At 38.3% G+C, this 26300-nt stretch overlaps 1 protein-coding gene across 9 annotated transcripts in view; it reads left to right on the top strand.

The window, feature by feature from the left end:
* LOC137062088 (protocadherin alpha-C2-like) overlaps window positions 1–26300 on the top strand; it is a 70482-nt gene that overhangs the window by 39595 nt on the left and 4587 nt on the right. For 8 of the 9 annotated variants that reach the window (XM_067432891.1, XM_067432892.1, XM_067432890.1 and 5 more), the window contains exons 2-3: window positions 8951–9009; window positions 16257–16345. In XM_067432891.1, coding sequence (XP_067288992.1) covers window positions 8951–9009; window positions 16257–16345 — 148 coding nt within the window. Of the gene's footprint in view, window positions 1–3013; window positions 5817–8950; window positions 9010–16256; window positions 16346–26300 lie in introns of those variants that run through there. The other variant, XM_067432888.1, reaches the window with a different exon arrangement.

Here is a 26300-nt window from a genome sequence, read left to right as displayed (position 1 = left end):
GCTTGTGAGTTGTGTGTGGGTTCGGGAGAGACATCAGGTGGCGTCAGAAACAAAATCTGGATTGTAGGGAAAAAAGAAAACATTTGGGTATCTGACTCAGTGGCTTACAGAGCGTTTTGTGCTGCAAAACATATGGTATCACTCACAGTACTTTGCAAAAAGATCAACACAATCACATTATGAAAACAATGCATAAACACAAACTACAGATGCAAGACAAATTATGTGAACTGCTTGCAGAATCTGTGCAAATGGGAATCATTTTAACTAAATAAATGTTTTATTTAGTGCTGTCCTGAATAAGATATTTTACATAAATATGTTTACATATAGTCCACAAGACAAAAACAATTCCTGAAAAATGTATGAACCATTGATTCTTAATCATTTGTGTCATTTCCTAGATGATCCACGGCTGTTTTTTTTGTGATGGTTGTTCTTGAGTCCCTTGTTTGTCCTGAGCGGTTAAACTGCCCGATGTTCTTCATATAAATCCTCCAGGCCCTGCAAATTCTTCAGTTTTCCAGCATCTTTATCATATTTGAACCCTCTCAGCAATGTGACTGTATGGTTTTGAGATCCATCTTTTTATGCGAGGACAACTGAGGGACTCAAACATAACTATTAAAACAAGTTAAAACATTCACTGATGGTCCAGAAGGAAACAATGCATTGAGAGCCAGGGGGTGAAGACGTATTGAATTTGAAAATCAAGGTAAATTGTACTTAATTTGTCTTCCAGGAAACATGTAAGTATCTTCTGTTGCTTCTGAAGGGCAGTGCTAAATGAAAAAAAAAAAAAAAAAAAAATATATATATATATATATATATATATATATATATATATATATATATATATATAAGACAACTGTGGACATCTTCATCCTGTTCAAAAGTTTTCACCCCCAGCTCTGAATGCATCGTGTTTCCTTCTGGACCATCAGTGAATGTTTGAACTTTTTTTAATAGTTCTGTTTGAGTTCCTCAATTGTTCTAAGTGGAAAAAGATGGATGTCAAAAACATACAATAACTGCTGGAGAGGGATCAAATATGCAAAAGATGTTGGAAAACTGGAGAATGTGCAGGACCTGGATGATTTTCTCAAGAAGGACTCAAGAACGACCATCACAAAAAACAACGGAAAATACAGTTGTTTATCATCCAGGGAACGACATTGAGAATCATTGGTTCATGCACTTTTGAATGGGTCATTTTTTTGAATAAAATCATTTCTTAATTTTTTTTTTGTCTTGTGGACTATATGTAAAACATTTTTATGTAAAATATCTTATCCAGGACAGCACTTATTAAAAAATAACACATTTTGTATGATCTCTTTCATTTAGTTAAAATTATTCACATTTTCACAGATTCTGCAAGCCGTTCACATACTTTTCCTTACAACTGTATCTATTCATTTTACTGTGTCATCTTATACTGGCATAGAACAAATAAAGACGTGATTATCACCTTGTTCCAGTGATCCCATACCAAAAAAAAAAAAACTTTGACATAATAGCCCATTTTATTATTTAAATATATTTAAAATGATAATAATAAAATAAACAAACAAATAAGCTATAATAATCTTGTATTTGATATTTGCTCTGTCAGATTTCAAATTAAAACGAATTGTCATCTGAATGAAGATTGCTTTCTATTGCTTTATATGGTGATGCCACGAGGCGACCCTAATGCGACGGGTTTACGCTGACAGTCTGCTCTGGCTTAGTTTATGTCATCGGTTTCAGAGTGACACGCTCCCTCACTGTGGCGCATTTTGACGGATGCAACTGGGATCGCGCCCCAGGCACGCACGCCCGAATGACCTGGTCTGTCTGAAGTCAAAGCCACAGACGGGGAGAGGGAGGCCGATGGAGAAAAGCGCATTCTGGGGCAATGATAATTATAGTTTTTTATGATGATATGGAAGTAGTGTGTCCAATAACGAAAAAAGATATTTTGTATTTTCCCAGAACATTAGCAAAAAAATGTTTTCTAAACAATTGAGCCACTTGGTAGGCCTAATAATGATTTGGTTTGGTGGGCTCGCTGACAACGATAATCATGTTTGAGAAGTCGCAGCCTGACATGACAGTGCGCGAGATTGTCAGGCTATTTATTTGACAGCAACCTAAGGATTAAAAAATAAATGATATATGCGCGTGTGTGTGTGTGTGTGGGGGGGGGGGGCATGTTTTTGTGACATGTGAAGATGTCACAAATGTGCATAATGACATATGACAGGTATTTCAAGGAGAGGGTGAAATATTGGCCATGTGCCCACTTTTCAAAATGCTTACAGGATGAGGTTTTTTTAAAAGTAAAAATCCAGAATTTTCCTGTGATGGGTAGGTTTAGGGGTAGGTTTACAGTAACTTTAGCATTTTGTAATATTTTACATTTTATATGATACATTTACCGAGTAAAAAACTTTTTTTTAAATATCATTGTTATCATGTAAACATAATTTTGTATCATATATGGCAAGGTACCCAATTTCGCGTTTTTTATTTTGGTAGCTTTTCACTGCTAGTTTAGATTTTAAACATTTAGCCTACACCTTTTTTCCTTTATTATTTTTATTACAGTGTAAGGAAAGTAGAATCCGATCTCTTACCGAGAAAGAGTGCGACTGCATTTAATTCTCATCTCTTTTTTTTCTCAATCCGTGATGAGAAAGTGATGAACGCACTGTCCTAGTTAAGCACGCGATATTAATGCTTTCCAAGTACGTGTAGTTTTATTCTCTTCTCCAAATCACCAGAAATTGGTAGGCTAAGTTGATGGCAGTGGATATATGGTGCTTTGTGGCGGCTTCCATCAATCTGTCATATTTTCTTACAAGGTCTCGAATATCAGAATGCATTATATTTGAGTAGGCAGCCCCTCCCCTGGTGTGCAGCATCAACACCATCGAACTGAGCCATGAGGAAGATGAGGAAAAGGAGTAGAATGGGAGGGGTGGCTTGAAGCGGAGGGAGAGAGAGAGATAGAGAGAGAGAGAGAGAGAGGGGGGAGAGAGCGCGCACGGCGAAATATGCAGCACCAGTGGCAAGGAAACACACCCGTCAGCGGCGCGCAGAGGGAAAAAAAAAAAGGATAAGCGCGGACAAAGGAAACATGGACGCATCCGAGAAGTATCCGTGCGCTTTTAGACTGGAATTGACAATTAGGCCATTGTGCACATAAATGAAAAACCTTTAATGCTGAAGTGGGAGGCAAGATATTGCAAACTGACAAGGCGGGGTGCTGTTTTTAATCCGTCTGCGGATCCTATGATCTTGCGATGGCTGTTGCAGGGATATGTGATTGCCTAGACAAAAAAGTGCCTCTTTCTTTTTTGCTATTTTTATTATTTTGTGGCCTTGCTCTCGGACAAATACGATATTCCGTGCCAGAGGAATCGGATAGTGGAACGATTGTAGGTGATATTGCACAGGATTTGGGTTTGGATATTCGAAAGCTCTCCACCCGAAAGATTAAGGTAACCTCTGACAGCGGCAGAAGGTACGTGGACCATAAGAATGGAAAATTATTGGTGAACGAGAGAATTGACAGAGAGACATTGTGTGACACGAGCACCGCGTGTGTTTTGAATCTAGAGGTTCTTCTTGAAAACCCATCTGAAGACCATAATGTCGAGGTGGAGATTACAGACGTGAATGATAATACGCCTCAGTTCCCCAGAGACGAGTATCAATTGGAAATCACGGAATCGGCTTTGCCGGGCTCTCGTTTTCCGATCGAACACGCGCAAGATCCGGACATTGGAACCAATTCGGTTCGATTGTACCGGCTCAGCCCGAACGAGCATTTCGCTCTCGATTCCAACAAGCCTTCGTTGAATGCTAAGCACATCGAGCTCGTTCTCAAAAAGCCCTTGGATCGCGAGCTCTCCCCCTACCATCAGGTAATCCTGACCGCGACCGACGGAGGCACACCAGCACGAACAGGTACCGCAAAAATTAACGTTCGCGTCTTAGATTCGAATGACAACAATCCCGTTTTTGACAGCTCGGTATATAAAGTCAAACTGCTTGAAAATTCACCCAAAGACACTTTGGTTATCAAACTGAATGCCACAGACCAAGATGAAGGAACAAACGGGGAGGTGCTTTATTCATTCAGCAGTTACACCCCAGACAGGGTCAGGCAGATGTTCAGCATGGACACCAACACTGGAGAAATCAGAGTCAAGAGCAACGTGGACTATGAGGACACCAATTCATATGAAATGTACATCCAGGCCATGGACAAAGGGCCAGCTCCAGTGGCAGCCCATTGCAAAGTGGTGGTGGAGGTTGTAGATGTCAATGACAACGTTCCTGAGATTGTCCTCTCTTCTTTATCCAGTCCAGTGCGTGAAGATGCCCGTGCAGACACCGTGGTGGCCCTGATCAGCGTGACGGACCGGGACTCCGGCCCTAACAAACAGGTCACCCTTGAAATTCCACCTGGTCTTCCTTTCAAAATCAAGTCATTTCGAAATTACTATACCTTGGTAACCTCAGCCTTTCTTGACCGGGAGAACACAGCAGCCTATAATGTCACTCTCAGTGCTACCGATGGCGGAAACCCTCCGCTTTCGTCTCAGAAGACCATTCAGGTGGACGTCGCCGACGTGAACGACAACCCTCCGCGTTTTGACCAGACCTCCTACACTGTGTACGTCATGGAGAATAATGCACCTGGAGCCTCGCTCTGCACCATCAAGGCTCAGGACTCGGACGTCAACGAAAACGCTCGCATCACCTACACGGTCCTCAACGACAACAATCACGGGATCCTGGTCACCTCCTACGTGTCGGTGAAAGCGGACACCGGTGTCGCCTATGCCCTTCGCTCCTTCGACTACGAGTCGTTACGGGAGTTTCACTTCCAGGTTAAAGCTCAGGATGGCGGCATCCCACCACTCAGTCGAGTAGCCACCGTCTACATCTACATAATGGATCAAAATGACCACCCGCCTGAGATCGTGAATCCCCCAGCAAATGGCACGCGCTCGACGGAGACGGTGCTGAAAAACGCTGAGCCGGGTGCGTTGATCACAAAAGTGGTGGCCTATGATGCAGATGCAGGACAGAACGCATGGGTCGTCTATCTGCTCGATCAAGCCAGCGATCTGGATCTATTTAAAGTGCATGAACACACGGGAGAAGTTCGTACGACGCGGCGCGTCCTTGAAGACAACTCCACCTCTTTTAGCCTGACCGTGCTAGTGAGGGACCACGGCGAACCACCCCTGTCGTCCACCGCCACGATTAACGTCGCCGTCATGGAGGTGCCGCCCAAAGTCATGCCTGACCCCAAACGAATCATCCGCCCCCACAGCGCTCTCTTGTTTTCCAAAGTGACACTGTACCTCATCGTGGCTTTGAGCGCCACCACCTTCGTGTTTTTGGTGACGGTCGTTGTGCTGGCCATCGTGCGCTGCCATGCCTACTGCACCCAGCCCGGATCCTGTTCGCCCTGCTGCGTGTCCCAGAAGGCCCAAGCAGAAGGTGGCTCGGGAGGGGGCGGTGGAGGTGGAGGTGGAGGTGGTGGCGGCGGCGGTGGCGGCGGTCAGCCCAATAACAACGTGGTGCTCAGACGGGACCTCAAGGTTGAGCCTCATTATATTGAGGTTCGGGGGAATGGCTCTCTGACCAAAACCTATTGCTACAAGACCTGTCTGACCGCCACGTCGGGCAGTGACACCTTCATGTTCTACAACACGGGCCGACCCATCAGTGGCACCTGGGGCTCCGAGCGCTTTTTCACGGGAGGGAGCGGATTTGTTCGCAGGCTTAGCATGCCAGATGCAGGACTACAGGTGTGTCTCATCACAAAGTATATATCTATAGTATAGTATATATACCGCTTTTTCATATTTAACTATGTTTTTCCCTTAACTAAAATGAGTTGATACACACCTCTCTCGTCTCAGTGCGTGCACTTACTCGCTCTGACGCTGATAGTATTTAGCTTAGCCCACTAAGCCCAATTCATTCACTATGGTACCAAACAGAGATCAAGTTAGGAGTGACCAAACACCTCCACGGTTTCCCTATTTAAATACATGAATAGTTGAACGATCAAGTATGGTGGCACAAAATAAGTGTGGCGCTTTTCTAAGCGGATTAAAAAGGAGAACTATAATGTATGGCGGAAAAGCACTTCTGAGAGCACTTCAACTCGGCGCAGTAAAAAGTCCCGCCTGAAACATCCTCCCTCACATCCCCCCTCCCCCCTATTGACAGAAATGAGAGAGGGAGGGGGAGACGTGAGGGAGGATTTTGCCAGACAGAGAGGTGAGAAGTGAGGGAGGATGTTTCAGGCGGGACTTTTTACTGCGCCGAGTCGAAGTACTCAGAAGTGCTATTCCGCCATACATTATAGTTCTCCTTTTTAATCGGCTTAGAAAAGCGCCACATTTTATTTTATGTCATCATACTTGATCGTTCAAATATTCATGTAACTGTATTTAAATAGGGAAACCGTGGAGGTGTTTGGTCGCTTCTAACTTGATCTTTGTTTGGTACCATAGTGAATGAACTGGGCTTAGCTAAGCTAAATGCTATCAGATCATCACTGTGCGTCAGAGCGATTAAGTGCACGCACTCAGACGAGAGAGGTGTGCATCAACTCGTTTTAGTTATGGAAATAACATAGTTTAATATGAAAAAGCGGTGGAGTATCCCTTTAAATAAATATATGTAAATATAGCTTTTTTTAGTATTTGCCAGGAATTCAGGGGGAATACTTGAATAACATAAAATGAGGAAAAATACATTTATGTGCATAAGTGCTAAAAAAAGGACCTATTTAAATAAACCATAATCAAATGTGGTGCATCATACAGGGCACTAAATTTGACCTCAGTATCCACCAACTCCGCTTTCCAGTATGTCTAATATGTTTTAGTGTAAAAAAGGCAATTTAGTCCAACCAGGAGCCTGCAATAAAGCTCTGCGCCCATGTGTCAGAAGTTTTTGACCTTGTCATCTCCTGTTGTACTGTGTGGTTATCTAGTGCAGCTTTACAGTGCTTTGCTTCACCCTGCATTAGTGTCAAACATCAAGACTTTCTAGAGTAGCACACTGCATTTATGATGATGCAGGCGTTTGCGCCCACGTTTGAGGATGTCATCACATTTTCAGGATTATTTCCGTCCTCCCATGGCCACTCAGTTCATGTCACAGTGTCTTTACTCTGAGAATTTTAAAAGTATTTTGCGTACGCTAAATGACGCTGTAAAAAGCGACTTTTGAGAGGAAAATCTGAAACCTAACATAAAACCCCTTGCAGTTTATGCAGATTGGGATACATTTTAGTGACTTGCCTGTGCAATGCATTTGCTGTCACAGATATTCAATTGGTGTGTTTTCGTCAGTGTAATTGGCGTGCATTCATGTTCACTCTGTCAGCCATGGATTCGTGAAATGTGTTTTAATTAGCCAGAACATGATCCGAAGGCTGTGCGGCCTTGATCTCTGGCTCATGGGAGGGGATGTTACAGATGGTTTTAAAAAAGACAAATATAGTCTAAAAATGTCTGCAGCACAAGAATAAGAGTTTATAGGGAGATGCTCGGATGTGTTGGTGAGAGGCAGCACAGACACTGCAGCACATTCGACACTGCAGAGGATTTAGGAGTAGAGGCCGTCTGTCCGAGATAAGAGAGCAGGCAATGAAATTAACCTCCAGCCTTTGATTCTCAAGCCCTGCAAATTATATTGTGAGAGCGAGGCAGTCTCTTTGCACGCACTCTCTCCCCCCTGAATTCACCTGATTAAAGAATGTTATTTACTCAAATTATCTGGGCCATTCTCTAATGCCTCATCCCGTATTCTCTATCCCAGTTTTTTCACCATTATTTTACTAGGGCAAAAATAAGTGGCAACTACATGCTTGTGCTCTCCCTCTGTGTAAGACCAATTAATTCATTCACAGTGCATTGCTGGAGAAACAGATGACTGTTTTGTGTTTGATGCTTTGTATTTGGTTACAAGGTAAATGGTCATCTTGTGACCAGTGCTCAGATTGTGTTGCTCTGGTTGAAGGCAGAAAATGCTCTAGTATCATTTTACATGAGGTCAGCTGGTATCCCAGGATGATATCATTCCTGTACCATTGGGAATAGAATGGATGTTGGGAGAAGAAGAAAAAATAGAGACTTGGTCTTGAGCAGAAGGCGTGGGGTTATTTAAAAATGTGGCTAGGGATGGCTATGAATGCATGATAAAAAAAAATCTTGGCAGGTGCCAAATATATATTTTGTAAACTTTTGTAAGCATTTATTTACTTTTATAAACATTTATATTTATTTCATATATATATATATATATATATATATATATATATATATATATATATATATATATATATATATATATTTATTTATTTATTTATTTATATAATATTATTAATTCAAGATTACATTTAAAATTGCTATTAAATGATAATTTTGAATGAGCACTATAAGATGGCAAATACTATCTAAAAGCAAAAATAAGAAGCATGTAATCCAAAATTATATATCCAATATAGCCAATATCTATAAGTTAAACATAACTAATATTGGCCATTAACTATTATCGCGCATTCCTATAATGAGTTGTGTATGTTATTAGGTTAATGTCAAGTGTCCTTCATACTGTATGTGGACTTCTTATGAAACACACACACACACACACACACACACACACACACACACACACACACACACACACACACACACACACACACACATGTATACAAGTGAGTCATGGGCCACGGCGTTTTGCCAATAATTGTCCCTGTAGTCCTGGTCTCCTTTAGCTGTGGTTCATATTAAAATGCAAGACAGAAACACACACACACCACTATGATTTATTGATGAGAATATATTTAACCCTTTTCTGTCCTTCCACCCCTTCTTTCCCTCTATCTCTCTTCATCTATCTCTTTCTTTCTCTCCTTTTCCAGCCAAAAGGGCCAAATGCTGACTGGCGTTACTCTGCGTCGCTGAGAGCAGGAGTGCAGAGGTAAGCACTTTTGCTGTTAATAATGTCCTGAAAGAGTTACAGTCCTCTCTGAACTGTGATGGAACGCACACCATTATCTGTAGATAACGAGAATTAAATGTTAAAGTTTTATTTTGATCTTTCTTTTTGAAAGGCCTGAGCAAGTACATACACTTAAACCATATACAACTCTTAAACCTTCTCATTATTTTCTCAATTCATGAGAAAAGACCATAGCAGACCATGGTTTGGTAGCTGAGTAAAAGTGTAAAAGCACTGTGCATCATATCTTATTCTAATTTCCTCATTTCCTGACACAATAATCAAATCCTGGCCCTCGATGTCATTATGCTGGAAACCATCTTGTTTGAACTTAATCTAATTTAAGGGAGAGTAAAAGCTAAAAAGCATCCTCAAAACATTTTACATGTTACACAAAACATCTGTTGAGCTTTTATTTTGATATCATCAAATACATTTCTTTGTTAGTTTAAATTAAATAAATAGTAAATATACACAATTTAATAAAATGGCAATTTTATGCTTTTGTCCTTTCAGTTTTACTAATTTAGCTAACTTAAACTTATTTTACTAAGCTATTTGCCAAAGCAACATTTCTAAAATGTAGATGGCAAAATTAACCAAACCTAATAAATGTCGAAAAAGTATTGTTCATTGTCAGTTCATAAAAACATCTCGGTTATGTATGTAACCCTCGTTCCCTGAAGGAGGGAACGGAGACGTACGTCGAAGTGACCGACTGAAAGGGAACAAATGCATAACTCATTTAAACATATAATCGTATTTTACCTTACTGTTAATATATTTCCCCCTATGTATTTCTTGTTTACAAAGTTAATTTAGGAAGCAATGCATTTCAGAAAAACTGTATATTCAGGGCCGTTTACATGACAGTGTCTGTTTTAAAACTAAAACTAAAATAAATATTTTAAAAATTTGGCGGTTAATTTACACAATGTTTTGCTTTTGAAAACTTGTTTCAAAGTGCATGTTTTTTTAAACGATCATCTCCGTGGAAACTACAAAAATATGAATTAGGTGAAAAGGGTGATGTCAGGTGCATGCGTATTATGGCCCTATTTTAAATATATAAGTGCGTGGTCTAAAGCACATGGCGCAAGTGTACTTAGAGCATGTTCAAATCCACTTTTGCTAGCTTAACGACGGGGAAAAAGGTCAGTGTGACCGGCGCATGGTCTAAAAGTTGCCTCAAACCAACATGCCAACAATGCACCTGAACACACCTTGTTTTCAGACCAGCATGCCCATGGGCAAACAGATGGGCACAAGTGCATTTGCCATTTAAAAAGCGTGGCACTGGACGTGATAACCGCGTCGGGCTCAAACTAGCAAAAAACACTTGCATTGCGCCTGGCGTCACATATATATATGTATGTGTATATGATAGCAGGTCCCTATGTGTTCCGTTTTTAGTACACTGTTGTCGTGTAAATGCGACCTTAGATTCCATTCCACATCTGAATTATATGGATAATAGTTGGTGTCTGTTTCAGTTTTCTGTTGAGTAAGGTGCATGATAAATTATAGAGAAAAGTGAGAAAATGAATAGCCTGACGTGGTCATACTCAATTCTAGTCAGAATATGAGTCTGATACGGCTCCATTGGGCTGTGATTGAGGCGTGTTTCAACCGAACCAGGAAAGACATTAATAGGATAGACCAACAACCAGTCAGAGCAACGAAGCGACGCGTTACGTTAGTTGTCAAATGTCAACAGAACTCAACTGCACTGTGTTGCCAAGTCCACGTTTTTTTCCTGCGGGTTGTTTTCCATGTCCGCGACTATTATGTCATATATAGGCCCATGAATGCGAGTTTTAGCAGGCAACCTTGCCAAAATAACACATTTTACCCCCACAAACGACATTTTTACCCCCCCCCCCCCCCCAGGGCTAGTAGTTGGCACGTTTTGTTGTAAAAACTTGGCAACCCAACATGATCATTATTTCAGAGAGAAATATTGAAGGTGAATACATATGCGAACAAGCTCTGCGTTTTGGATTTGAACAAATATAATCCAAGCCCCTTTAATGACGTGCATGATTACGTTACTGTTGATCTTCTGTCCATCATCGTCTAAAGCCCGCCCTGATTATTTCATTGGTCCGAACAGTTTCTGTTCGGGAATAATTACTCCTCTATGGATCGAGTCCAGACCGAACCGCCCTAAGCTCAAATGTTGTGGACGGGGCTGAGTTCGGCTGGCATCCAGGCTAGCAAATTAGTAAAACATAAAAAGACTGTCAGTTCTGCTGTCGGCGGATGACTATGAAGACCCATCTAAACACCAGAATTCTGACCACCAGGAGGTCTCTGACTTCCTCCTGACCTCTTGCCTCTTCCTCTGTGGACCAACTGTGCTCTGTCTGCCTTTATCACACACAAACACAAGCTTTAAAGCATTTGCTAAGGGCCTTTCCCTTGCATAGTGGCTCTGCAGTCTGATCTTGAGTATGTAGGTCATCAGCATTCTCCACAGCAGATGCACAGTCCTTCACAACCAAGCATAAAGGACAAGCTAGCAGATGAGCTGATTGTGAAAGCAGGCAAGTCAAATCTCAGGGGGACTGTTTCAATGCACAAATACTGACAAAATGAGTCATCTCTAAAATGCTAAATGTTTATTCTCTCTCTAACTCTTCACACATACCCTCACACACTTGCATCTGGAGACAACAAGGCCCCCTCCTCTACCACCACACACATACAGTTTCCAAAGGGTTAAGGGCTGTCTGTTTTATGTGATAATGTTGTGCTACCCTGTGGGCTCATCTCCAGGGATGGTTTAGTCTGTGTGTGTTTTATGTGCTTGACTGAAGGCTGGTGCAAAAAGGGGCACAGGAGACATAACACACAGGGGGGGGGAATTAGATGGAATTCACTGACACCATGTCTACACCAGAGGCGAGTGGTACGATGTGACGCGACAAAAGAAAACAGAACCCATTATAATCAGCGATGCTGTCTACACAAACCCGTTCTATTTCTGACATACTTCAAGCGTTCATGCTACTTCAGATACAAAGGATTTGCAATGAGAACTTTGACCATCGTGGACTATTTCTAGCTGTTGTCGCGTCCGCTGTAGAATCTGTGTGAGCAGCTTTGAGCACCATATAAATATAGTACCATTAAATACGAATAAACTACATTAAACATTGCACCAACATTAAAATTCTGGCAGATAAAGCAATTATTATGTTATAGTTGATAACTGATAAAAAGTAGATATTAAAATCTAAATTATAAATAAAACACTAACAATTAAAATCAATCATTTTAAAAGTGAATTTAGTGAGTTTATGTATCACAACATTATAATGTACAGAATTGAAAAAGGAATATTCATTTTGAGATTTGGTAAAGATTACATTACATATAACATAATAAAATTAAAATAAAGCATTAGATGAAAGATATTAGCAAATAAGAATACACTGTAAAAAAAAATATTTAAAAAATAAGTTACCTGGTCATACAATGAACTTTTTTTGAGATTCGACAACCTTTATTAAAATATTATTAAAAGATTTTGTAAGCATATTGGGTAATTGTGTGTGTTTTATTTGTGATGACGCAGTGAATCATGCCAAAATAGTAATATTTTCATGATTTATATATATATTTTATGTGGTTCAGATACAATAATATTTTGAGTTTCTATTTATTAAGCAAATTTCCTTCATTGTATCAACTCAAATTTTTAATTTCAATAAACTCAAAATTTAAGGCAACCAGGTTAACAAGCAAAAAATATATAAATAGAAATAAGCATGCATTTAAAAAAACAGTAATGATGCATTAAATTAATATTAAAAGTGACATGTAAACATTAACATTTTATTTAAAATTTTAAATAACTGCTGTTTTTTTTAACTTTATTTATCAAACAATCCTCAAAAACAAATCACAATAATCCCAAATGTATTCAACATTGATAATAATACATAATGTTTCTTGAGCAGAAAATCAGCATATTAGAATAAATTCTAAAGGATCATGTGACACTGAAGATTCAGCTTTGCTACCACAGGACTAAATTAAATATGTCAAATTAGAAAACTGTTATTTTAAAATTGTAATACTATTTCACAATATTACTGTTGTTACTGTATTTTGGATGAGCATCTGAGACTTATTAAAAAAAAATAAAAAAAAAAGCATTAAAAACAATCTTACCAACCCCAAACTTTTAAACAGTAATGCAGATTGCATATCCTTAATTACATTCATTATTTCAGATTCGACCATTACTTGTATCTCAATTTCAGGAAAGATTTCTGTAAAGTATGTCACATTGTTATTATAATATCATAGATTTACATCATTTATTCATAACCTCTTTTTGACCCTGAATGAGCCAAGAATTTACAATGGTTAATTCCGGAATTGTTCAACTCTCTATCATGCTTTCTCTTCATTTAGACTTATTTAGAACAGCGCCTCCTCTCCAGTGGCTTTAAATCCACACCCCTCAGTCTACAAGCCTCACCTCAGGCTAGAAAGTTACTGATTCATTCTGCCACAAGGCACGGGGTGCATTTCAGCTTTAAGGGAATTAGAAAGATCCATCATGCTAACACACACACTGGATCAGAGTTATGGGAGCTGTAGCGGCTGGGCACACCCTGTGCTGCATTGCAGATGCCCTGCTATACCCACTTCCTTTCTGCTCCTCATGTCTGTACATTCATAATGGATGTATAGGAGTGCTGTGGCACTATTCACAGATCAGCTCTTTATGTGGGTGCTTGTCTGATCGTGGTTTCCATGGTGATAAACACACCGAGCCATGCTAAAAGCCAAAGGCCGTCGGTGAAGAGTGTATGTAGAAAATAAAATTCCCTTTAACGCAATGCATACTCGCAGCTCTAGGGTGCATCACGGTATTTGTTGAAATTTTAAGTACATAGTACATCTTCAGCTGTCTACCACAAGTTCCCAGGCTTATGTTATGCATGGCCTGCTGACAGAGCGAGAAAGAGAAATGAAGAGAGGAATGGAGGGAAGATAAAGATGGTTTAGAAACCCAGCAATGTATTAGGGGAAATCAGATTATGAAATAGACCCTTGTGAGAGAAGGGAGATGTTGAAAATGTAATACATTTTCTTTCAAATTCACTCGTTTTCCTCTGATGAACGCTTTTCCTTTTGTATCATCTATCTTTCTGTGGTATTTCTTCTTCATTCCTACACTTCAAAAAATGATGTTTATAATTTACACATTTATATTTGTCCACTTTTTCAGTCCACTTCGTAATATTTTAAGACTATGTTTCCTTAATACAAGTGTATTTTGTCTTTTGGCAGATTGTGTCACTTGTTTTGAGCAACATGTTAAAACAAATGGAAAAATATGTCAGTGCAGTTAATCAAAATATTGTTTACTTACGCTACCGTTCAAAAGATTAGGGTCAGAAATATAATTATTTTAAAAGAAACATTAGTCAGTAATATGCATTAAGTCATAAGTGACAGTAAAACAAAGTCAGTAATATTCATTAAGTCATAAGTGACAGTAAAACAAATAGTCAGTAATATTCATTAAGTCATAAGTGACAGTAAAATGTATACTGTTTAAACAAAAATATTAAGCAGCACAGCTATTTTCTATATTGATAATGAAAAGAAATGTTACGTAGACAGCAAATCATCATATTTTAATGATTTTTGAAGGATCACATGACTCTCACATGAAGGCTGGAAATCATCACAGCAACATTTTAAAAGATATAAAAATTGAAAACAGTTGTTTTAAATGTTTACACTATTACACTGTAACTGTTTTACTGATCAAACAAATGCAGCCTTGGTGAGCATAAGAGACTTCTTTCAAAAAAACTGACAGACTTGTTTCTGTTAATAGTATATATACTATATTGCAAAACGTATTGGTACACCACTCTCAATCATTGACTTCAGGTGTTCCGATCACTTCAATGGCCACAGGTGTATAAAATCAAGCACTTAGGCATGCGGACGCTTTTACAAACATTTGTGAAAGAATGGGTCGGTCTCAGGAGCTCAGTGAATTCAAGTGTGGTACCGTGATAGTCCATTCGTGAAAATTTCCTCACTACTAGATATTCTATGGTCAACTGTTAGTGGTATTATATAAAAATGGAAGCAATTGGGAACAACAGCAACTCAGCCATGAAGTGGTAGGCCACGTAAAATCATAGACAACATATGCTGAAGTCGCCAACTTTCTGCAGATTCAATAGCGACAGTCCTCCAAAGTGTAAAGTTTGGTGGATGGGGGATTATGGTGTGGGGTTGTTTTTCATGGGTTGAGCTTAGCCCCTTAGTTCCAATGAAATTAACTCCTAATGCTTCAGCATACCAAGACATTTTGTTTGGAGATGTTGCTGTTCCAACATGACTGCGCACCAGTGCACAAAGCAAGGTCCGGAAAGACATGGATGAGCGAGTTTGGTGTGGAGGAACTTGACTGACCTGTACAGTGTCCTGACCTAAACCCGATAGAACACCTTTGGGATGAATTAGAGCAGAGATCGTGAGCCAGGCCTTCTCGTCCAACATCCAGTGCCTACACTCACAAATGCGCTTCTAGAAGAATGGTCAGAAATTCCCATTAAAACCCTCTTAAACCTTGTGGAAAGCCTTCCCTGAAGAGTTGAAGCTGTTATAGCTGCAGGGGGGGATGGGATGGGGGGCAGGATGGGGGCGGATCTCATTAAAGTCCATGTGCATGTAAAGGCAGGCGTCCCAAAACTTTTGGCAATATAGTGTGTAAATATTATAATGTTGCTACTCAAGTCAAATTTAAGAGGTCATTTTGTAGCATATTGTGTATTTTTGTGTGTCTGTGGATTATGTGTATCACGCCTATATATTTAGACACTCTGTCAATGTGCTTTCCAGTCAACACGTCAAAAGGAGTTAAAGCATCATGACATGACCATGACAACTTGCACCACACACACATCACATCAGGCACAGACACATTAGATCACAGATAGTCTAGCACACACTGTCACATGTAGTTACACCATCACACGCACCTCCAGACCAAAGCTCAGAAAAATACAAACTAACGCATCTGTCCCCGCTGCACATCTTATTTACTTTCACAGCCCGAAAGCAAAGCTGCGTTTTAATGTAAAATATAATTTACATTGGTTTTACAGAGCATTTTCTCTGCCTTTGTTACTGGATGTTGGATATTTCAAGACTAATGACATGCCGACTGCTTTTATTTCTAGCACTGTGCATATGGAGGAGGCTTCAGCTGTGATGCAAGGAGCACAAGGCATGCTGGTCCAGAACTGGCCCACAGTCTCCAGTGCAGCAGGTGAGGTCACATCTTAAAGAGGTCCGCATTGCTAACTGAGTGTAATGAAATCTTAATCATCCGAAACTAATGACTCCGTCTTCTAGCAAAACTTCATGCTCTCGCAAATCTGGTAATTTTCTCTCTAGCAAGATGATCATGTTTTGTCAACCTATTACATCTGTTCAAATTAATACGCCTAACGCAGATACGTCGCGATCCAGGATTTCTTGTAATGAACCTTAAATAAATCAAGGCCGACCAAACCTTTTGACCCAAATTAAAGCTGATTCAAACTGACATGGATTCATGCATGTTTAAAACAGCCTGTTTAAAGCAGGTTAGACTTAATCCATGTACAGTGTGTTCTTTCTATTGTCGCTTTGTATCGCAATACTTTGCCCAAGATCTAAAAATGACACGGGGAACAAGATTGCAAATCTGGTTTGAGCTTTACCATACATTTTTTTGTATACTTCTTGGTCCATTGGTCTCTCTCTCTCTCTCTCACTGTCAAAACATTTTGTTTAAAAAAAAAAAATGTTACATTTTAAGGCTTCGGTCACTTTTGACCGGGAAGAGGACAAGTGTGACCATTAAATGAAGAGGACCAGAGGGCTAAACGACGTGAAAATGATAACTGTGACTGACTGAACCTAGCAAAAAACACTTTATTAAGCTTATACGCAGAGCGGGGACTGGGAAGTTGCGTGCAGTCCTATGTCACCGGACTAATCTTCACGGTACTTTAGACCGTGATTGAAACGCAAACAGCATCAGGTCTGAGGGGAAAAAAAGTTCCTGGGACAAATTGTTATGGGTAATTTCAGTGGAAACGGGGCTCAAGTCTGTATTTCCCGAAACCATAGTTCCAATGAACATTCGCGATCAGCATTGCAAAGTTGTAGAGTTGGAATGACAGCTCTCGACCTGTGGTTAGAAGCATAGTTTCTTTTTTACGTGATGTGGACTTATTAAATCCTTATCTTGAGCAAAATAAGCAAGCTGACATTCAGTACAATCCAGGGGCCCGATTTATTAAACGGAACAAATTAGTGTGTGAGCGCAATTCCAAACGAGCGCAGATGGGAGTGGAAAGTTCTGCGCATGATCTTCTGACGACGCACAAATGAATGAACACAGACGCAGCCGGATCATTTCCATGATGTCCAATGCAATCTACCAGTTAGCATCTGGTTTAAGACGTGCTTTTTTAGGCGGTAAATAATGGCTAAAAAAACACCAGGAAACTGAAGAGCGCAAACCTTAGTAAAATCGCATTGCATGATTCATTTAAATACTCTCCTCCCATAAATTTTGCATCTAAAAGGGAAACTCTTACCAATGCATATGCAATAATTCTAGCTTCAAAAATAACCCCGTCCACACCTTTTTTTAATGTTCACTGCGTGTCTTTCGTAAATCCCGACTTCAGTTTTCGTAACGGCAAAAGAGAGTTTGCGCAAGCTGTTAGTGGAAATCTGGCCCTATATCTTTTATTTTGAAAACATACAAATGCCATTTACGTTTTAAGTCTGTCAAGAGATTTAAAGCACATTTTTAGGAGCATGTGTGCGTTGCTCTGAATGAGCCTATTATCGGATCCGGCATAAAGCATAACAACTGAGAAAGGTTTGAATTAGTCCTCAGATGGCAAAACCTGATCTCAAACTGATCCCAAATTTGACCTCAAACGGATTAATTAAAAGAAGATATTACTCCACCACCTGAATGAATGAAAGTTTATTCGATTATTCGGTTACTAAACATCAAACAAAATGTATGTACAGCAAATTCATTACAAACAAGGAATAACCGAAAAGGTGTAGGCTGAAGCCATGGCTTATTACACCTACCCTATTTACAAAACATCTACCCATCAAAATTTAAACATAATAACTATATACATGTATAAATATATGCATACATAATCATATACACATACTAAATATATACATACATACATACATGCACACTTAATTACAAATGTTTGTTTGTCGCTTGTGTTGTTTCAATTACTGCTTAATAATTATACATAAACTTATCTTAGACCTTTTTTTTAAGCATTCATAAATTTGTCAAAAATTTGGAGTTGCTCCTCTTGAGATCATCAGTAAGACCATTCCACAAGTCGACCCTTTTACTGAAATGGTGTTCATTTTAAAGTTTGTTCTGACCATTTTTTTTAAATACCTACTCTCTCCTCTTAGGTTATACTTCTGTTCCTTTGTATGTTTTCAGGCAATATTTTCCTATTGACTTTAAACATGAAGACACCGGTATTCAGACTGACTAGATCGGGAAATTGTATTGCTTTAAATTTGCAGAATATTGAGTTTGTCAGTTCATTATATGGTGAATGATTTACTATCCTTATGGCCTTTTTTTATACAGTAAAAATAGTTTTTGTGTTAGTGATGTAAGCATGCCCCCACCTGCGTGACATCATTAACCAGCACTGTTGAACGGCAGGCAAATTTGCGACATTATGGTTTCAGGAAACTAGTCGTGACTAGCTTTGTATTTCTTCAATGATGCATCGTACTTTGGTAGTTTAACCGCGAGTTATGACGTTGTTCGTGAAACGCACCCCAGAGCGTTACGCACAGACTGCAATAATGTAAAGCATGTGGAAACCAAGGTTTTTTGAACATGCGAGCATGAAAACACTCTAGTAGACTCCGAAAGCAAAATCAAGACTTTGAAAGCGGGTTGAATAGGTTCCCTTTTGGCAAAACACTGATGTATCAAGGCCAGTCCTCCTCTGGCAGGATTTCATTTATAATTCAGTGCCGTGTCCCTCAAATGCCTCATTCTAACACATAATTAGGCAACATAATCATTAGTTGAGACAATGAACCAAATGTGTTTATTTTGAGTAAGAGCATGATGTGCCTTGGATGGCATCTTTCATCTACTGAAGTTCTCTATCAAAGTATCTAAATATTGTGATGCATGAGGACTCATTGAATTTGCATTACTAGATCAGCCAGATAGGTGGAGGACGATCAATCTAATGTGCCATTAGAGGAATGAAGGAAGAGTGGCGGGTCTCCTGGGTGGTGGATGGTGGAGATATTGACAGGCCGATAGAGCAAAGCTGGACTGAAATGACAGCAGACAGTGGGAAGAAACGTAAGTGGGACAGATCGAGAGAGTCGCACTCGACTCAAGAGAGAAAGAGATAATCATTGATTCTTTATTAGCAGGCTGCAGAGAGGTTTGAAGTAAAAGGATGAACTATGAACTGATAGACTTCGTCTGAAAACTGAAATCCAGTCTATTTGAAATAGGGTGTAGTGATTATTAGCAGGCTAATGTTGTGTTACTGAGCCAGTGCAGGTGTGTTGTGTAAGTGCGGGTTTAGAGCTTGTAAATTATTACACGGTTGAGGTCATGGGATCAGGAGGAACAGAAAAGAGGCCAAGCAAATGAGACGCAGACGGATGTGATCAAGCAAAAGATTTATGAGGTTGTTATACAGAAAGTCATTTAAAAATAAAGCATGTGGGATGCAGAGAGACGGCGAGTAATAGAGGAAAGAAAGAGATGATAGAATGAGAGTGATGCCGAAAGAGAAGGGGGGATGCGGGGGTTGGAGATGCACAGAGGTTCAGGATTGGCAGACCCCTCCGGTGGTCCTGTTGCTAGGAAACACTGTGTGACTTGTTGCCAGGCAACAACAATGAATCTTAGATACTGCAGCAGGAGCAGCTGGGAGTGGGCGAGCAGGGGATGAGGGAGGAGGTTTCCATGGCAACCAGCCGTACTCAAAATGGAAGAATGAGCAAGGTGTGGAAGGGGAGAGGAATGGAAGGTGGAAAAAGAGAGGTAGAAACAGCATAGGAAAAAATAAGAACCGGAGGCTAAAGACCCAAAATAGCTCAAAAAGTAGCACATATATGACCTGGATGCATCCAACACATAAATGCATATTAGATCACATGTTTGTCTTTAAATGCACACATTTATCTGGCTACACTGACAACCCTCACAATATGTGCCAAAACTGCTACTTATTAGGAAATTAAAAATCCCATTTTTTTTAAAAACAATTTTTATTTATTTGTGTGTGTGTATATATATATATATATATATATATATATATATATATATATATATATATATATTTATATATATGGCTTCGTATATGGCCAGACAGTTGCATGTGTCGTCATATTATTAATATTTAACCAACAAATTTAAGCTGTGATTATTTTTTAGAAGTAATATCATAACGGCCTTATCTGGGGCAGTTTTTACAGACAGTTTGAAGATCCATAAATCAACAATTAGCATGTTTTTAATTTCTGGAATAAAATGTACTGTACATAAATTCAAACTGTCAAATTCTAACTATAATGCCAAAGTGATACAACTATCCTAAAATACTACTACTAATACTAATACTAATACTAATACTAATACTAATACTATTACTACTACTATTACTACTACTACTACTACTACTACTAATAATAATAATAATAATAATAATAATAATAATAATAATAAACTATTAAATTAATTTAAAAAAAAAAAGTAATTTGGCATAGTAGATAATTGTTTCTTAGGATTTTTTTTTTACACTTTATTTTAAGGCGTCTTTGTTACACTGTAATTATACATTTAAGTACTGATTAATATTAATTAACTACATGTATCAGGTATCATATGTAACAAAGACACCGTATAAATAAAGTGTTACTTTTTTTTTTTTTTTTTTTTTTGAAAATTCAATTAAGATTTAATTTGCATGTTGTTCAATACCTTTTTTTTTGTCTAAACTCTTTACAGTTCTCCTCACCAACTTTCATCTTGGCACAGCATTTAATTTCATATTCAAAATGCACTAAATCTACCAAAGCACTTCATACATGTCTCAAATCAACTCATTCTTCCATAACACTAGCAAATGTTTTCAACCGACAAACAAACTTTGTCAACGCAGACATAAAAAAACACACTAACATTAGGTAGCATTATACTATTTTTACTTTTGTAAAATGTCATTACAAATCAAGAATAACATTGTTTATAATTCACTGCAGTTATGTTACATGATCCATGTTTACATTACTGTACAAAATGATTCCCAAGTTTCCCCGTTTGAATGGATGGTAATGAGATTGAAAGACGACTGTGTAGGTGTTAAGTTTCATCGAATTGCTTTGATAGTATTTAATTTTTGTAGATTCAGAATATATTTATTTACAATATTACTGTAGAAATAGCGACTTTCAGTCTTATTCAGTTTTGTATTATGTTACTGTCTTGAACTTTGTAACATTTTTTTTCAGGAAAATATCCTAAAACCACCAGGCCAGTGTTATATATTTTGTTCAGCTGAGTTCTTACAATATCCCAAATGTTTCCAACTTTTTGTAAATTGTGAGAAAATTGCTATTTTAACCAAGGAGCCGGGACGTCTGAAGGAGTCGCCTGTCGATTGCATCATATCTGCGTTACCCTCTGTTTCCGGTTTTATTTGGCAAAAACGCTTTACTCTTAGCAGTGTGAACAAGTGTCAGAGCAGCCGCTGAGTGAACGCACAGAGTAACGTCATAACATCATTTTAAACACACTTAAATGTATCTAATATGATAAACAGAGCTGAGTTACCTCATACTCATGACCGAAAAGCTGTAATGGCGCCGGCAACTGTGGCATAATAAAAGTCCCGTTGCTCACGAGGCGTGTGTTTGCGTAACAATCGCTCCAGCGGCCTTGCTCAGCCCCTTCAACACTCGGTCCTGTTCTGCTTCACACTACAGTAACATTATTAATCACATCCATGAACATGATTTATACCCGAGTCCTATCCCAAATCTTTTCCTCCAGCTGACCAAATGTCCCAAGATTCTGAGCACAAAGTTGGGGTCATCAAACTACGCCTTTGTTTTGAATATGCACCCTCTAGCGGACGGAAAAGTTACATAGTGTAGCTTTAGGTTTGACAGTTTTGAAAACAGTATGTAAGCATGTGCAAATTGGCCTGTGGGTTAACAGAGTGTTGCCGGTTGCTGTGTCGAAGTGAAAATATTACAAATTCATGTATTTTAAGAGAGGTAGTCTTTGAATGCATTTTGTGCCATATCAATAAACGGTCCACAGTTTAGCCCAAATAGATTTGTGTTGCCCTCACTGTGTGAAGAGTTTTGGAAAAGTGCCCTAGCGATTGATAATAAAAACTGTATTAGTTTAAAAAAAAAAATTAGTTATGTTTTATAATTTTTTTACATTCCAGTATTTAAATTGAAAGTGAATACATTTCTAAAAAATTGGCAAATGTGTTTTTAAAATATTTCCTTTAAATCACAAACACTTATTTTTTCATTGACCTTTACACCAAAGAGACAAATGCAATGAAAGTTTGTTTTAAACTGCTTTGGTCTCGCTGTGGTCTCATGAGGACGAGAACTAGCCCGCTCAGTTGACCCGCTCTGACATGAAACTTAACACGCAGACACACACATGCACTGATATTGCTGCCATAATGAAAGCCACAGGGAGATGGAGTGAGGTGTGACTAACACATGAACACATGAGTTCCTCTCTCACTAGAGATCTGACCACTCTCCAAGTAATGCTGCCACTCTAAACTACAATTTCTGACCTTCTCAGCCAAATGTGATCCGTCAAACCCAGGGGGCGGCACGCAGTGTACACGTGAACGCTCTCTCATTGACTCTTTGCTGCACCATCTGCCTGCCATGAGGTCAAGATTTTGAACAGTCATACATATTGGATCAGTAGCCATGGAAAAAGGAGCAGTTTGCATATTAATGGCTGTATTTGAAGTGTCTAAATTTAGACGTGCCTGAAACTGAGCGCGAGAAGGATTCCTAATTTAGTCTAGTTGTTGCACACACACATAGATGCACAATCCACTCATGCAGATTCATTTAAGCTGAGGAAAAAATATCAAAATGGATAATCCCTGCTAGGTTTTGCATTTATTGAAATAAGCCGTGTGGTACTGTCATAAACGTACTGATCAAAAACAAACAGAATTGCATTTCAGGGCCATGGTGAGATCTAAATAAAACACAGAAATGAAAGTAGGTCATAGAGTAACTGGTGTAGCAAAGATCCCGCTTCTGTAGGGAAAGTAGTACATAAGTCTCTCACTCTGTACTCAGCTCTCTGTCCCTGTTGGGCTAGTACACTTTCAAACATGAACATTGTATGAAAGTGCACTCAAGAGTGACGCTCTGTGTGTGTGTGTGTGTGTGTGTGTGTGTGTGTGTGTGTGTGTGTGTGTGTGTGTGTGTGTGTGTGTGTGTGTGTGTGTGTGTGTGTGTGTGTGTGTGTGTGTGTGTGTGTGTGTGTGTGGGCATGTTTTTGTGACATATGAGGACACAAATGTGTATAATGACATGGGTATGACATAGGTATTTAAAGGAGAAGGTGTCATATGAGGACATTGGCCATGTCCCCACTTTTCAAAATGCTCATAAATCATACAGGATGAGTTTTTTTTAGAAAGTAAAAATGCAGAATGTTTCCTGTGATTGGGTAGGTTTAGGGGCAGAGGCAGTGTAAGGGGATAGAAAATACAGTTTGTATGGTATAAAAACCATTACGCCTATGGAATGTCCCCATATATCACAAAAATAAACGTGTGTGTGTGTGTGTGTGTGTGTGTGTGTGTGTGTGTGTGTGTGTGTGTGTGTGTGTGTGTGTGTGTGTGTGTGTGTGTGGTGTGTGTGTGTGTGTGTGTGTGTGTGTGTGTGTGTGTGTGTGTGTGTGTGTGTTACTTGTAGGTTTCGATCAGGGTTAAAGCAAAACATGCTTCTCCAATCATTATTTTGATACAGATTGTTGTCATGCAGTGTAACCATGAAGTAAAAAAAAAGAACATTCATTCATTCATTTATTTATTCATTCATAAATATCAATTTTTGAGGAGTTACATTTTACAGCCTCTGCTATGTCATGACAAACTTAAATGATCTGACGCTAGCCCTATTGACCTTGACGGATGTCTCTCTATGATGTCATTTCCTCTTTTACCACCATGGTTTCTGCTTTGTTGGTTGCACAACATGACAGAAGTGGTGACAAATATTAATAAGTACTAATAAGCTGTTTTCAAGGCTGTTTTTAGTTTGTTGTAAATTATGTAAATTAATTTTAATGCTACACAGCATATATTAACCACAGTAATCTATGGAAGCTTCTTTAAACAGAACAAAAAAAAATTGTAATTGCAACTTTCAATCTCACTCTTAACATCACAATTCTGACTTTATAACAATTCTGACTTAATATCTCAATTCTGACTTTATAACTTACACTTCTTTTCTCAGAATTGTGAGATATATAAAGTCAGAATTGTGTGATATAAAGTCAGAATTGTGTGATATAAAGTCAGAATTGTGTGATATAAAGTCAGAATTGTGAGATATAAAGTCAGAATTGTGAGATATAAAGTCAGAATTGTGTGATATAAAGTCAGAATTGTGTGAAATAAAGTCAGAATTGTGTGATATAAAGTCAGAATTGTGTGATATAAAGTCAGAATTGTGTGATATAAAGTCAGAATTGTGAGATATAAAGTCAGAATTGTGTGATATAAAGTCAGAATTGTGAGATATAAAGTCAGAATTGTGAGATATAAAGTCAGAATTGTGTGATATAAAGTCAGAATTGTGTGATATAAAGTCAGAATTGTGTGATATAAAGTCAGAATTGTGTGATATAAAGTCAGAATTGTGTGATATAAAGTCAGAATTGTGAGATATAAAGTCAGAATTGTGTGATATAAAGTCAGAATTGTGAGATATAAAGTCAGAATTGTGAGATATAAAGTCAGAATTGTGTGATATAAAGTCAGAATTGTGTGATATAAAGTCAGAATTGTGTGATATAAAGTCAGAATTGTGTGATATAAAGTCAGAATTGTGTGATATAAAGTCAGAATTGTGTGATATAAAGTCAGAATTGTGAGATATAAAGTCAGAATTGTGTGATATAAAGTCAGAATTGTGTGAAATAAAGTCAGAATTGTGTGAAATAAAGTCAGAATTGTGTGATATAAAGTCAGAATTGTGTGATATAAAGTCAGAATTGTGTGATATAAAGTCAGAATTGTGAGATATAAAGTCAGAATTGTGTGATATAAAGTCAGAATTGTGTGAAATAAAGTCAGAATTGTGTGAAATAAAGTCAGAATTGTGTGATATAAAGTCAGAATTGTGTGATATAAAGTCAGAATTGTGTGATATAAAGTCAGAATTGTGAGATATAAAGTCAGAATTGTGTGATATAAAGTCAGAATTGCGAATTATAAAGTCAGAATTGTGTGATATAAAGTCAGAATTGTGTGATATAAAGTCAGAATTGTGTGATATAAAGTCAGAATTGTGTGAAATAAAGTCAGAATTGTGTGATATAAAGTCAGAATTGTGTGATATAAAGTCAGAATTGTGTGAAATAAAGTCAGAATTGTGTGAAATAAAGTCAGAATTGTGTGATATAAAGTCAGAATTGTGATATAAAGTCAGAATTGTGAGATATAAAGTCAGAATTGTGAGATATAAAGTCAGAATTGTGTGATATAAAGTCAGAATTGTGTGATATAAAGTCAGAATTGTGTGATATAAAGTCAGAATTGTGTGATATAAAGTCAGAATTGTGAGATATAAAGTCAGAATTGTGTGATATAAAGTCAGAATTGTGTGATATAAAGTCAGAATTGTGAGATATAAAGTCAGAATTGTGAGATATAAAGTCAGAATTGTGTGATATAAAGTCAGAATTGTGTGATATAAAGTCAGAATTGTGTGATATAAAGTCAGAATTGTGTGATATAAAGTCAGAATTGTGTGATATAAAGTCAGAATTGTGAGATATAAAGTCAGAATTGTGTGATATAAAGTCAGAATTGTGTGAAATAAAGTCAGAATTGTGTGAAATAAAGTCAGAATTGTGTGATATAAAGTCAGAATTGTGTGATATAAAGTCAGAATTG

The sequence above is a fragment of the Pseudorasbora parva genome, chromosome 23 (assembly GCF_024679245.1).
Source record: "Pseudorasbora parva isolate DD20220531a chromosome 23, ASM2467924v1, whole genome shotgun sequence".
In the NCBI taxonomy this organism is placed as follows: domain Eukaryota; kingdom Metazoa; phylum Chordata; class Actinopteri; order Cypriniformes; family Gobionidae; genus Pseudorasbora; species Pseudorasbora parva.
The sequence above is the reverse complement of the archived record's forward strand: the minus strand, read 5'-3'. Positions and strand labels throughout refer to the sequence as shown.